The 14,471-nt window shown below is 36.8% G+C and overlaps 1 protein-coding gene across 1 annotated transcript in view; it reads left to right on the forward strand.

Annotated features, from left to right (window-relative positions):
* The window catches only part of LOC100618928 (calcium-activated chloride channel regulator 1-like), a 61,565-nt gene that overhangs the window by 10,769 nt on the left and 36,325 nt on the right, over window positions 1-14,471 (forward strand). The window contains 4 exon segments of the mRNA XM_056815393.1: window positions 5,173-5,313; window positions 5,484-5,631; window positions 8,795-8,900; window positions 14,055-14,232. Of these exon segments, the coding sequence (XP_056671371.1) occupies window positions 5,173-5,313; window positions 5,484-5,631; window positions 8,795-8,900; window positions 14,055-14,232 (573 nt within the window).

A 14,471-nucleotide genomic window follows, 5' to 3' on the forward strand; every position in this document is an offset into this window, starting at 1 on the left:
AGTAGCAGCCCCTGCAGTAATAGTAGTGGCAACAGGCATCCTGGAGCCCTCTCTCAATTTTTCCCCACATCAAAAGGAGAGCAGCAGAACATTTGGGACATCTTCCTGTTATGCCCCATCTCCTCACCCCTTGACCACCCATCCTTTTTGAACTATACTTCTCTGATGATTCACATTCTTCACTCTTATTCTTCTTGGAAGTTCTTTATTTGTGTTACCTGAGGTCTGAGGTGCTTCTTACGATGAAGGATTATGCTCTGGACTCATATAGCTAACATATATCCTGGGAAAAGCCTGAACTCAAAGAGGGAGCATTAAACTTCTTTCCATGTCTAGGTTAATTTTACACACACACACACACACACACACACACACACACACACACACACACACATAAATTATACATATATAAAATTTTATATATTATATATAAAATATGTAAACAAGTATTTCACATATAGATATTTATTTGTATAATATGGAATATTCTTATATATAATTTTATATATAGGGAAGACATACAGTTATATGGAATGTGTACATATATATGGAAAATCTCTAAAGAAAGCTTTGGTATAGGTTCTTGTCTAAGTTTTCCTAAAAGGGAAGGCCAGGTATGAGGTTCATTTTTGCACTACAGAAGAAATGCTTAAAACATGACTTACTTATAAGCACATATGAATGACTTGGAATGTAAAACAATACATAATCCATGCAATAATCTCCTGTCAAAGTAAAGGCATTTGGGGAGACCCTTGGACATGAGCCCCAAATTTCCTGCCTAGGCAGGCAGTGCTCCTTTGTCTTATATGGTTCAGACTGGTATTGTTAAAAGATATTGTCTCTTCCAAAAAATGCTAGTTAGGCAACATCTCCAGCTGAGTGACCAGAACTGACTTTGGTACACCCCATCTCTCCTGTTCACATTACACCCACCCCCAGAAGGAGAAGTGTTCATTTCTGTATAAACTGAGCTCAAGGAAAGTAACATAAAACAGAAGAGGCATTCAGGGGCTTTAGGTCTAGTTTCAGATGTACCGATGTAAATACATATTTTGGAGCCATGGATTGTCATCGCCATGACTGGGGAAGACATCCTCAAGCTACCTCTCAGAAGTACAAGGAAGAGGTGACGGAGTCTCAAAGTGATGTACTTTAAAAGGGAAGGAAGAGCCTTTCTTCTCAGGATTTCCATAGTTACTGAGTAGGAAGCCATCCTTGGCTCGGTTACCAATGTGCAGTTCATGGAAATTAAGGGAACAATTTGGAGCTACTGAGTTGCACATGTCCTTTAGTAAGAAACTAGGGAAGATGTCTCTGTATTGGTCCCCACACATATCTATATTGTTACCCTCATCATAATGGCAGCTCCTTGAGAATAATGACTTTCTTTTGCATTTCTCTGAATTCCCAGCGTTTATTGCCATGGTCTTATTAAGTTCTTGGTGGAATTACTCTGCTTTTCATTGTCTGACATTGGTATGGGCCTATAAGTCACAAGAAGTTTCATGGTGGCCCTTTTATAAATATTTATGATAAGCATGACAATATAAGGACCAAATGTCCCATGAAACTATTTCTTGTTGTCTTCAGGCATATGGTAAAACCAATTCTGCTGACTCCTTTCTATATCTCTCCAAAGAATTATCTGTGAGGATTCCTAACATTTCACTGGAAATTTTTCAGAGAAAACAAAATAAGAATAAGATAGCTTTCCCTTCACTCTATTGGCAATTTATTTATGTATTTATTTAAACACTTACCTTCCATCTTAGAAACAATACTATATATTGGTTCTAAGGCAGAAGAGTGGTAAGGGCTAGGCAATACGGGTTACGTGACTTGTCTAGGAATATACAAAGCGTCTGAGATCACATTTGAACCCAGGACCTCCCATAAGTAAATCTCTGTCTTTCAATCAAAAGAGCAAGTAACCCTACTTGCCCCCTCAAATGACAATTATTATCATCCCATGCACCCCAAGCATAGATTGTATCTGTTCTTAATCCATCTCTTTTTTTCAAAATGTAGAAAAAACCCAAAACAAGAAAAAACAACAACATCTTTTTTTGTTGTCCTTCAGTTTCTGCTCTAGACTTAGGTCATTCCAAGCTTTACAATGCTCAATATTGCTCACAGATCATCACCCCAAGCTTTCGTATCCATGTTCTATTATATGTGTTTGCTGATAGTGAAGTTCTCTAAATGCTACCATTCACAAATTAGATTGTACATCAAACCCCAGAATACTACAAAGACTCCTCAGCAAAAGCCACAATGAGATGAGCAAGATTTGGCCTAACCAACAAGAGAGATAAACAAAGTAGATGAAAAACTCCCACTCCCCCAACATGCTGATGGATTGGCAATCCATTACATCACCAGCATATGTATTTAGATAGCTGCTGCAGAACAACAGTGATTCTGCCCGGAACTGTGTAGGAGCAGAGACCAGGCCGAAGTTCATTTGGAAAACTGTTCAGTGTTTTTAATGGTCATCAACTGTTTGCTATAGAAAAAGTCATTTATTTAAAACTGTATTTTCTTGTCATTATTCCGTTATTTCAGTCACATCTGATTCTTTGTGACTCCATTTGAGTTATCTTGGCAAAGATACTGGAATGGTTTGCAATTCCCTTCTCTAGCTTACAATTGAAGAAATGGAATCAAGCAGGGTTAAATGACTTGCTCAAGGTAACACAGTGGCTAATTGGATTGAAAGGAGGTCCTGGGTTCAAATGTGACCTTAGATACTTCCTAGTTGTATGACCCTGGGCAAGTCACTTAACCACCCCCCCCCCCCCCACTGCCTAGTTCTTTTTGTTCTGACTTAGAACCAATATACGGTATTGCTTATAGAAGACAAGATGTGTTTTTATTTAAAAAGGAAAAAGAGGGGGGAAAAGAAAAGGATGAAAGACAACTCGTATTAAGAGCAATTGGAAAGATTTCTTATAGGTGGGATGTTAGCTAGACATGAAGGAAGCCAAGAGGAGATGAGAAAGGAGAACATTCCACACACGGAGGATATCATGTAAAGGTGAACTGATATAAAACACTTTCCAAACTTTGAAGTGTTATGTAAATGTAAAAGATGCTATGTATAAATATATACAAATCCTATATAAAAACTTTCCTTAGAAGATTATTGCGTTTTTCTATTAGCTCTATAGTTATTATTATTGTAATGTTGTCTTTGTATCCTCAGAGCCTAGGACAGCATATGAAAACATCAGTGACTTAATTAATGCCTATCAATAATTGATTTCTCGGGAAAACATGGACGACCCAAAAATATCTCACACTACCAATTCTAGTTTCTCGTCAGTAGTCTAATGGGAGAGGTTTCTGCTTCTGGGGTGAGGAAAGGACCTGAAACTTTTACTGTTTTTAGGGTCTGTAACTATTTTTTCACTAAAAAATTCAATTATCTCAGTGGAGTTCTGGAGGGTATTCTGGTGCGGAGGAGTGAGATCAGAGGTACAGGAAATTCGTAGTGAGAAATATCCCTCTACAAACGTGCTCCTATTGTCTTCTTTGCCCTGTGAACCCTTTGTTACTAGGGTAAAACCAAAGGATCCTCAGCTCAGGATGTTTGAAGTGCATAAAGGAAACCAATTATAGTGAATTCAGTTATCAAAGTATTAAAAATAAATTCACAGACCCTACTACAAGAACCTCTGATTTGCCAACACAGATTGGAAACTCTTCTCGAATGGTCCTAGAAAATTGGTAGGGACACTAAGAGCTAAAACAACTTGTAGAGGGTCACACAAGCCAAGCGTCCCCTTCTCAATGGTGGAAGGGGTCAGGACTCACATTTCTCAAAGTACATGGGGTGCACTGGGCACCTCCTTGCATTTATCTCTTATTCCCTTGTCTCTATAACTCTTTGCATATATGGCTCCCTCCCAGTCATTAGATTGTAAACTCCTAAATAGCAGGGTCTCCATTGGGTCCATCTTTCAATCCTCAGTGGTGTTTTGCAAATGTTGGGTTCTTAAGAGCTGTTGGTGGCACTGATTTTAGCTGAATTGTGTCATGTTGACAGCAAAGTCCCTTAGTGACTCTAAGGGTGGGGACAAACTTACCTGAGCATCCCAGGAGGAAATGGATGGAACCTTCAAGGGTGTGGATCTGAGGTACAAAGTTATCAAGCTTTATGATAAATGTTGGGGAATCTTTAGCAAAACTTTAAAGTATCCCAGTCAGTCTGTCCTTACTAAATGCTTTCTAATGGTGAGGGAAGGAGAACATTTTACTCTTTTCTTTAACAGATGAGGGCACTGAGAGCCTGGTTAAATGTCTTATTCAAAATTACAGCAATTATGAGGCTATTAGGATGGCAGGTATGACCCTTGAACCCAGAACACTTGACTCCCAGGCCCATACTTCCCGTACATTCCCCTCCCATACTGTCTTTGACTCATGGCAGTCCTTATCAATCTTGATAAGAATGGGTCAATAAATGTAAGTAATGACTGTAGTAACTACAGCAAAATCAATGCGCTATACTATGGCCAACCAACTGAAAAGCATTTGTTAATCATTTTCTAAGTACTAGGCAATGGCTATACAAATACAAAGAATAAATATTCCATCCTCCCAAGGAACTTCCTTTCAAATAGATGATGAGAGCTTGCAAGCTCCTACATTGGTGCAGAGCCCATGCGTTCTACCAATATCCCTTCGGTAGTCTTAGAACCCATGTTGGGGGATGTTCTGAAGAGAATTTATGGGACAGCATGGACAAGGGACCCACCAAATGGAAAATTATGGATGTATTATATTAAAAGATGGAGAGAAGACACACATCAAAGAGTTAAGATTCCCTGAAACATGGATGTAACACCCATGCTCACTTGTGACATGACACGGGAATTTTTATTTAAAAAAAAAAAAACAACAAACCTTGAGCACATTTGTTTAAAATACAAAACAAAAAATAACTTAAATTGTCATGGTGTGCCCTTGATTCTTAGTGGATTTGTAAATATGGGTGTATGTATTTAGTCTAAAGGGATACGTTTGAAGCCAAGCTTGGATCACAGAGCTTCCTATGACCATGTAATCTTTTTCTACTGGCAATTTTCAGTGTGAAGTTAAATGATGAGTTCTTTAAATTTCAGTCAGCTGTCAGGCATTCTGATGGATTTCTTTTTTTTCATGTAGGATATGGTGACAGAGGCTTCAACTTACCTGTATGGAGCCACAGAAAAGAGATTTTACTTCAAGGCAGTCTCGATTTTGATTCCTGAAACATGGCAGAAAAAAAACGAATATGAGGAACCAAAACTTGAGACGTACAAAAAGGTAAGATCATCAGATTCTCACTTTTATGAGGACTTCATACTGGATCTAAATTTTTGAAAATATAATTCTCATAATAACTAATGCATTTTTTTGGAATCTTTCAATCCTAATATTGCTAGTTTTGTTTATGATACGCTATATAACAGAAACCTCTTTGCAAACATTTCTAGGCAGATATTGTCATTGAAGTCCCTAATCCCCCAGGCTTTGATGTTCCACGAACTGACCAGTTTGGACAATGTGGAGATAAGGGAGAGAGAATCTGTTTAACTCCTGCCATCGTACTGGGGGAAAAACTGAATGAATATGGACCACAAGGTATAGTTACTGATGAGAGTTTAGTGTTCATCACATCTAAAGCATACTTTATAACGTGGTTCATAGCACACAAGAAATATAATTATCTTGATTTAACAATGCAGATATGCCAAAAATATGGCAGGGGCATACCTTCTTTTCATCTTAAAAGGGGGTATCAGTATTTAACTCCGCATTTGGGAATATAACTGTTTTAGATTGGTAATCTCTGAATTTTGAGCACACCTTAATTACAAAATATATGTAAATAAAACTATATAAATTATTATGTACCCTCAAAAATTTTCATATAGCAGATATTTTTAAAGGATAAGAAAAATTAAATAACTTTTGATCCTAGAGTGAATAGGGAGCCATGGAAGTTTGAGTACAGGAGTGATGTGGTCAGACCTGCTCTTCAGGAAGACCACTTTGAGAATTGTGTGTAGGATGAATTAAAGGGAGAGATAAAGGATAGGAGACCAATCAGAAAGCTACTGCAAGAGTCTATATATGTGGTGAAGAAGGTCTGAATTGGTGCCGGCTACATTAATAGAGAGAAGGGAATGGATATGGAGATGGGGCTGACAATATATGACAACTGAGGGCATACGTAAAAGTGGTCATTTCCTTAAGAAAGAACAGAGAAATTTAAAAGATAAGTTAGTTTGGGAGAAAGGCTAATGTAAGGAGCCAAATTGCAACTGACCTATACCAACTCATTCTATGTGGATTCTGCCCCCCCCAAATGAAAAGGATGTCTTGAGAGTCTTATTCACTGATCATTGCCCCCAGATGGAGTTGGGGTAAGGCCAGAATTTTTCCATTGACATCTGGACAGCTACTATGGGTAGTTGAGTTAGTTTATTTATAATTGCTTAGTGGATGCTAACACCCAGCTCAAGAGATGAAAGGTTGAGAACGTGAATGCAGAGGAGGAGGGTAGAGTGAGTAAAGTTTGGAAAATTAGGATACGTATTGGTTGTGTTGGATACAAAATTATAGCAGAAAGGATGAGATGTGGCTTATCTCCTCTCTCTTAGGTTTGTTGACTCCATACAGTTTAGTCAGACTAGACTGCCTCCTGGTCTGTTTAAAAAGCACCTACTGGGTGCTAATCACTGGGGATACAAAGAGAGGTGAGAGTCCCTGCTCTCAAGGAGCTTACAATCTATTAAGGAAGACAGCTAGCAAATATGTCCAAACAAGTTATATACAGGATATATAGGAAGTAATGAACAGAGGGGAGATAGTAGAATTAAGAGACTTTGGGAATGGCTTCCAGTAAAAGATGGTATTTGAGTTGGAACTAATGGAAGCCAAGGAAATTAATAGTCAAGAGTGGAAGGAGAATATCCAAGGCACGAAAGACAGCTGGATAAAATGCTTGGAGCTGAGAGATGGAGTGTCATATTCATGGAACAACCAGGGGACTAGAGCAACTGGCTCAAAGAGTACATGTTGGGAAGTAAGGTATAAGAAGAAGATTAGAAAGGCGGAATGGGGTTAGTTTATGAAGGGCTTTGAATGCCAAACAGAATTTTGAATCAAATCTCATAGGTTTTAGGGAGCCACTAAAACTTGTTGAGGATAAATAGTGACATAATCTAACCTGTACTTCCAGAAAATAACTTTAGTGGCGGAATGGAAGATGGATTGGAGTGTGGAGATACTTGAGGCAGGTAGACCCACCAGCAGGCTGTTGCAGTAGTCTTGGTATGATGTGATGAAGGGTTGTAACAAATTGGTGGCAGCATCAGAAGAGAGAGTAGGACATATTTAAGAGATGTTGTAGGAGTAAAATCAACAGACCTTTGTGGGAAAGCTAGATGGCAAAGTATATAGAGTATTAGGTCTAAGTTCAGGAAGACTCATCTTTGTGAATTTAAATCTGGCCTCAGAAACTAGCTGTGTGACCCAGAGCAAGTAACTTAACATATTGGCCTCAGTTTCCCCTCTGAAAAATGATCCGGAGAAGGAAATGGCAAATCTCTCAGATATCTTTGCCAAGAAAACCCCAAATGGGGTCATAAAGAGTTAGAAACAACAAAGCAAGGACTATGTGGAAAAACTGGTAGATATTCCATTTATATCTAAATAATGTTAAGAGATTTATACAAAGATATACTTTTCTCCCAAAATGCTGGGTAAATTCTCTCTGATACATATGTGGTGGCATAGGCCCATAGGATGGGCAGACACGAATGAATTGCAATCTGTAACATTGATGACTCTAATTGATGAGATCATAGACCCATCCAAATATTAAACAAGTGTGAGGGATAATAGGGAAGGAAGAAAGGAAAGAAGGAAGGAAGGAAGGAAGGAAGGAAGGAAGGAAGGAAGGAAGGAAGGAAGGAAGGAAGGAAGGAAGGAAGGAAGGAAGGAAGGAAGGAAGGAAGGAAGGGAGGAAGGGAGGGAGGGAGGGAGGGAGGAAGGGAGGAAGGAAGGAAGGCTGATCATTAACTTACTAAGTACCAGGTACTATGTTAAGTGCTTTACAAATATCATCTCAGGGGCAGCTAGATAGCACAGTGGATAGAGTGCCAGGCCTGGAGATGGAAAGACCTTGGTTCAAACCTGGCCTTAGACACTTACTAGCTGTGTGAATCTGGGCAAATAAATTAACCCTATCTACCTAGCCCTTGCTCTTCTGTCTTCCAATTGCTATTAAGACAGAAAGTAAAGGTTAAAATTTTAAAAAATCAAATATCATCTCATTTGATCCTCACAAACCTGAGAGGTATATATATACATATATATATATGTATATATATATATATATATTGTTAGGACTTCCATTTCATATTTGAGCAAAATGAGACAAAAGTGAAAAGACCTGCCCAGGGTCTCACAGCTAGTACGTTTCTGAGGCTAGATTTGAATTTGGATCTTCCTGACTCCAAGCTCAGTCCTCTATCCACTGAACCACTTAGATTGCATGGATCTTACACTGATAGCCATGAAATATAAAAGATCTAGAAGAAGGATTTCAGTGCCATGAATAGTTTCTCTACAGATGACATAGGAGAAGATATGAATAAGGATTTCAAAGAATAAGAAAGCATGATGACGGTGCAATCTGCATTGATGAAGGGAATACGGACATAGGTCTGAGCGGATACCCACTGAACCATTGAACTGTGGAAGTAATTATGTTTGTATTTTAAATATGTTGCAACAGGTAAAATTTTAGTTCATGAATGGGCCCATTTACGGTGGGGAGTGTTTGAAGAATACAATGAAGAAGAACCCTTCTACCAGCATGATGGAAGAAATGTACCAGTAAAGTATGATGATCTTCTAACTTTTTGTGAACTATATCAAACTGAAATCATATTTTCTTTCTGTGGGGGAGGGCCCTCACTGTAATGTAAAAATAATTTTTAACATTCACTTGTTAAAATTTTAAGTTCTAAATTCTCTCCCACCATCCCTCCTTCCTTCCCTCCCTGAGATATCAAACAATTTGACACAGAAGAATCTTGGTTCTGGTTACTTTATTTTTGCATCAACTCATATAAGTTTTTCTGAAACCATTCTTTTCATCATTTCTTATAGCACAATAATATTCTACCACACTCACATACCAAAACTTGTTCAAGTATTCCCCATTTGAGAGATGTCCCCTTAATTCCCAATTCTTTGCCTCCACAAAAAGAGCTGATATAAATATTTTTGTGCAAATAGATCCTTATCTCTTTTTAAAAAAATCTCTTTGGGATACTGACCTAAAAGTGGTATTGTTGGATCAAAGGGTTTGCACAGTTTTATGACCTTAGCATATAGTTCCAAATTGCTCTCCAGAATAGTTGAATCAGTTCACAACCCCTCCAACTGTACAAAAACATCTGAATTTTCCCAACTCCCCTCCGACATTTGACATTTTCCTTCACTGTTATAATAGCAAATCTGATAGGTGTGAGTTGGTACCTCAGAATCATTTTAAGATGCATTTCTCTAATTAATACTGAGGTAACACTTTTTTTCATATGACTATAGATAGTTTTTAAAGATTTGTCTGAAAATTTTTGTTACTATCCTTCAACCATTTATCAATTAGGGAATGGCTTGTTTTCTTATCCTCTCTACTGATTTCTCTATATTTTTTGAGAAATAAGGCCTTTATTAGAGAAATGATGTGATTTTAGTATTGATTATTGTGTATTTCCTTCCATCCTATTCTCCTTTCTGGTGAACTTACTCTCTATCCTTTCTTCTTGTCCACCCTCTAAAATATTTTTCTTCTTATCAACACTTCCTCCAATGTGTTCTTCCTTCTATTACCTCTTTATTCTTATCCTTTTCTACTTTCTTATAGGGTGAGATAGATTTCTATGCCCAAATAAGCATATATGTTATCCCCTCTTTTGAGCTAATTCCATTGATAGTAAGGTTCAAGTGATGCCCTCTTCATACCCTCATCTTTCCCCTCCACTTCAGAAGTTCTTTTGTGCCTCTTTTATTTGATATGATTTTCCCCCATTCTACCTCTCCCTTAATTTTTCTCCCATGTCACTCCTCTTTACTCAAGCCTTAATTTATTTTTAGGCATCCCTTCATTATAGTCAACTCCTGTCCATGACCTCTTTCTATGTATACTCCTTTTAAATGCTCTGATGACAAAACTCTTAAGAGTTATATGTAAGGAATATGATACTCTCTCCGCTTACATCTTTATGCTCCTCTGAAGTCCTCTGTTTGAAAAACCAGTTTGTGGTTTGGTATTTTCATCGGGAATGCTTAAAAATCCCCTATTTCAATAAATGACCATTTTCCGCTGAAGGATTTAAAAAAAAAAAGGATTAAGCTATTTTCCTGAATAGATGATTCTTAGTTGTAATCCTAGCTCCTTTGCTTTGGGAATATATGACATTCTAAGCCCTCTTATCCTTAAATATAGAAGCTGCTAAATCCTGTGTTATTCTGACTACACAATATTTAAATTATTTCTTTTAGAAAGCTTACAATATTTTCTCCTTAGCCTGAGAACTTGAGAATTTGCCTACAATATTCCTGAGTGTTTTCCATTTTGGGATCTCTCCCAGGATGTGATTGGAGGACTATTGCAGTTTCTATCTTACCCTCTGATTCCAGGATATCAAGGCAGCTTACCTTGATAATTTCTTGAAATAAGAAATCCAGGCTTTTTAAATAAAATCATGACTATTACATAATCCAGTAATTCTTAAATTATTTCTCTTCTGTTTTCTAAGTCAGTTATATGTTTAATGAGCTATTTCACATTTTCTTCTATATTTTTCACTCTTTTGATATTATTTTATAGTTTCTTAATACCTCATGGAGTCATGAGTTTTGACTTGACCAAATCTAATTCTTAAGGAATTGTTTTATTCAGGGCACTTTTCCGTATCCTTTGATATTTGGCTGATTCCTTTTATAGAATCTTCAAAAAATTTTTATATTTCTTTTTCTATTTCTTTGTTTCCTTTGCCAAGTAGTTCCCTCTTCTTTCATGCTTCTCTTGCCTCACTTCCATTTCTTTCACCAACTTTTCCTATATTTATCCTATTTTATTTTCAAATCTTTTTTGAGCAGTTTTTTACTCCATTGCATATTATTCTTTGAGGGTTCTTTTTAATTTGGGTTAAAATGTTCAACCTAAAACCTAATATCTTAGGAAAAAATTGAAGTTTTTTTTAAATTTTATTTTACTTTCAGTTTTATATTTTTTCCTCTCCTTAACCCTCACCCTCATCTATTAAGAGGACAAGAAATGAAAGATCCATTACAAATTTGAACTTATGAAAAACCAATTTTCCATTAGCCTTTTTCTGAAAAGGAAACAAAGAAAAAGGAAGGGGGAAAAAATTCAGTCTTTAGTCTGAGTCTATCAGTTCTCAGCCTTGAAATGGACAGCATTTTTCATCATGAGTTCTTTGGAACTGTTAGTGCGTCACTGTATCAATCAGCATTACTCTATATTAAACAATTAATTCCCTTTACAATATTGCTGTTTCTGGATAACTGTTCTCCTAGTTTTACTCATTTGCTCTTCAATAGTTCATACAAGTTTTTCTAGGTTTTTCTGAACTGATCCCTTTCATCATTTCTTTTAGTACAATAATATTTCACCACATTGATATACTGTAACTTGTACAACCATTTCCCAATTGTTAGAGTATCAGTTTTAAATTCTATGCTACTACAAAAAGAGCTGCTATTATTTTATTTGTATATATATATATATATATATATATATATATATATATGTATGTCCTTTCCTATTTCCTTGATCTTTGGGATATGGACCTAGTTAATTGCTGCATCAAAGGGTATGCAGTTTAATAGCTTTTTAGGCCTAGTACATTTAGGTGGGAATTTTTCACTTAAGTAATATTTAATTATTTACCAATTATATGTAAGAACAATTTTTTGCATTCTTTTTATAATATTTTGAGTTCCAAATTCTATCCTTTCTCTTCCCTTTCCCTGAGTAGTAAACATTTTGATATTGGTTACACATGTGCTATCATACAAAACATATATCTATGTTCATCATGTTGTGGGAGATGACACATACATGTATATTAGATGAAAATCAAGTACAAATGGTAACCTTTAATCATTATTCAGACTTTATCATTTCTGTCTCTGGAGGTAAATAGCATTTTTCATCATGGGTCATTCAGAATTGTATTGGGTCATTGTGTTGCTAAGAATAGCTACATTATTCACAGATATTCTTTGTACAGGATTATTATTACTGTGTACAATATTCTGGTTCTGTTTACTTCACTCTGTATATTTTTTTAAAAAACCTTTATACTCTCTTTTAATAACAGCTCTTGAGACAGAAAAGCAAGAGCTCTAAGCAAACAGGTTTAAGTGACTTGTCCCCATTCTGCAATTTTAATCCTGTTGTCCTCTTCAGAGTTTGTGTTTTCACCTTTCTGAGACAATAGGAAGTTTTTATGGTCAGGTTTTTTTGTTGTTGTTATTGTTGCTTACTCATTTTTCCAGCCTACTTTTCATCTTTAACTTCATTCTATTTTGTTTTAATAAATTTCCACATAATTTTTCCAAATTGTCTCCCTTCTTCCCTCCCTGCTCCTGCAGCTGGCAAGTAATTCAATCTGGGTTATACATGAATTATCATGCAAAGCATTTCCATATTATGCATTTTAAATGAATAATCTTATAAAGTCAAACCCCCAAAACACATACCTCAATAAACAAGTGATAAATCATTTACTTTTATCTGCAGTCCTAGTCCGACAGTTCTTTCTCTGGAAGTAGATAGCATTCATTTTCATAAGTCCCTCAGAATTGTTCTGTATTGTTGCATTGCTGTTAGTAGCAAAGTTTATCACATTTGATTGTTCCACTATATTGTTGTTACTGTGTACAATGTTTTCCTGGTTCTGCCTATTTCACTCTGCATCAGTTCATGGAGATCTTTCCAGTTCTTTCTAAAATCATCCCATTTATCATTCCTTATCTCACAATAGTATTCCATTACTATCATATACCACAATTTTTTCAGCCATCCTCCAATTAGTTTCCAATTTTTTGCTATCAAAAAAAGAACATCTATAAATATTTTTGCAAAAATATGTCCTTTTCTATTGCTTTAATTAACTTTATATTTTAAAGTTTGGACTCTGCTCCTGCAGTGGATGGGGCATTGTGCTGGTATAAGGGATGGAAAGAGGAGTCCTGCCAAGCTTCTTGTGCTGGGGGGGGGGGCAGATGAAAAGCAGAATCCTACCACCCAGCACGAGGGACATGAGGACTTGATACCAGCCTATGCGAAAGTGTAGGGTCTCCCTGCTTATGTGTGTTGGTGAAGGTGCAAGACCTTGCTGATAGCCTGGACACAGAGCCTGGCTGTTGGCTTCATGAGACATAGCCTACTATTGCTTTCTTTGGATACTGCCCATGCTGAAATACATTCTGATCTTACTGAAAAAGAAATGTCCTGCTGATCTTCTAAGTTGTCTTAGAAGGAAAATTATTTCACCAGATACTATTTTTGGTTCTACTACTCCAGAATTAGTTTTGATTAGCTTTTCATAGTTGTTGGGAGGTGAATTTGGGAGAGCTCAAAGGGTTTGTGCCTTACTCTTCCATCTTGGCTCCACCTCAAAATCATCTTCTGATCTGTTATTTTCTGAAAAATATTTTAGTTATGTGGATTGTTTTCCTTTTCATGTATAGATTAAGAGGAAAATGTATGTATTATAGATTCCAAAGAACCCACTTAAAATTCCCTGCAGGGATCTTTTGCCAAACCCAAATGGTTTTTTTCTGGCTGCCTGAAACATTGCTGCCTGATTGGGTTGTTTGATACACACTCTCTGTGATAAAGAAATGAATGATTCTCACAATAGCATCAGAGATACACATAGGTTGAAGTGTTTTGGCGGCGGAATGGCTTTAAGTGGGTTATTGTTCATATGGTCTAATCTTCATTTTTTCAGGTGTTCTGACAGTATCACTGGTACAAATAAGGTATATGCATGTTCTGGAGGAAGCTGTTCCATCAGAAATTGTCGGACAGATCCCAAAACAGGAAAGTTAAACAAAGACTGTATGTTCATACCCGATAAAGTTCAGGGTGAGAAAGCCTCCATCATGTTCATGCAAAGCATCGATTCTGTAAGTATTTGGATCATCAGTTTGTAAACAGAAAACGGGCCTAATAGCTGGCATTTACTTAGTGTTGATGTTTACAAGACCCTTTGACTAGGCCTTCTCTGATGCTTAGAATGACCTCATTTGCCATAACCCTCATTCGTATTTCACAGAGGAGGAAACAGACTTGGAGAAATGAAGTGAGTGGTGCCCCTCCCACTGCTAGCTCAGGGCTCTCTCCATTACACTAGTCAGCTACTATC

Source organism: Monodelphis domestica, chromosome 2, assembly GCF_027887165.1.
Source record: "Monodelphis domestica isolate mMonDom1 chromosome 2, mMonDom1.pri, whole genome shotgun sequence".
Taxonomy (NCBI): domain Eukaryota; kingdom Metazoa; phylum Chordata; class Mammalia; order Didelphimorphia; family Didelphidae; genus Monodelphis; species Monodelphis domestica.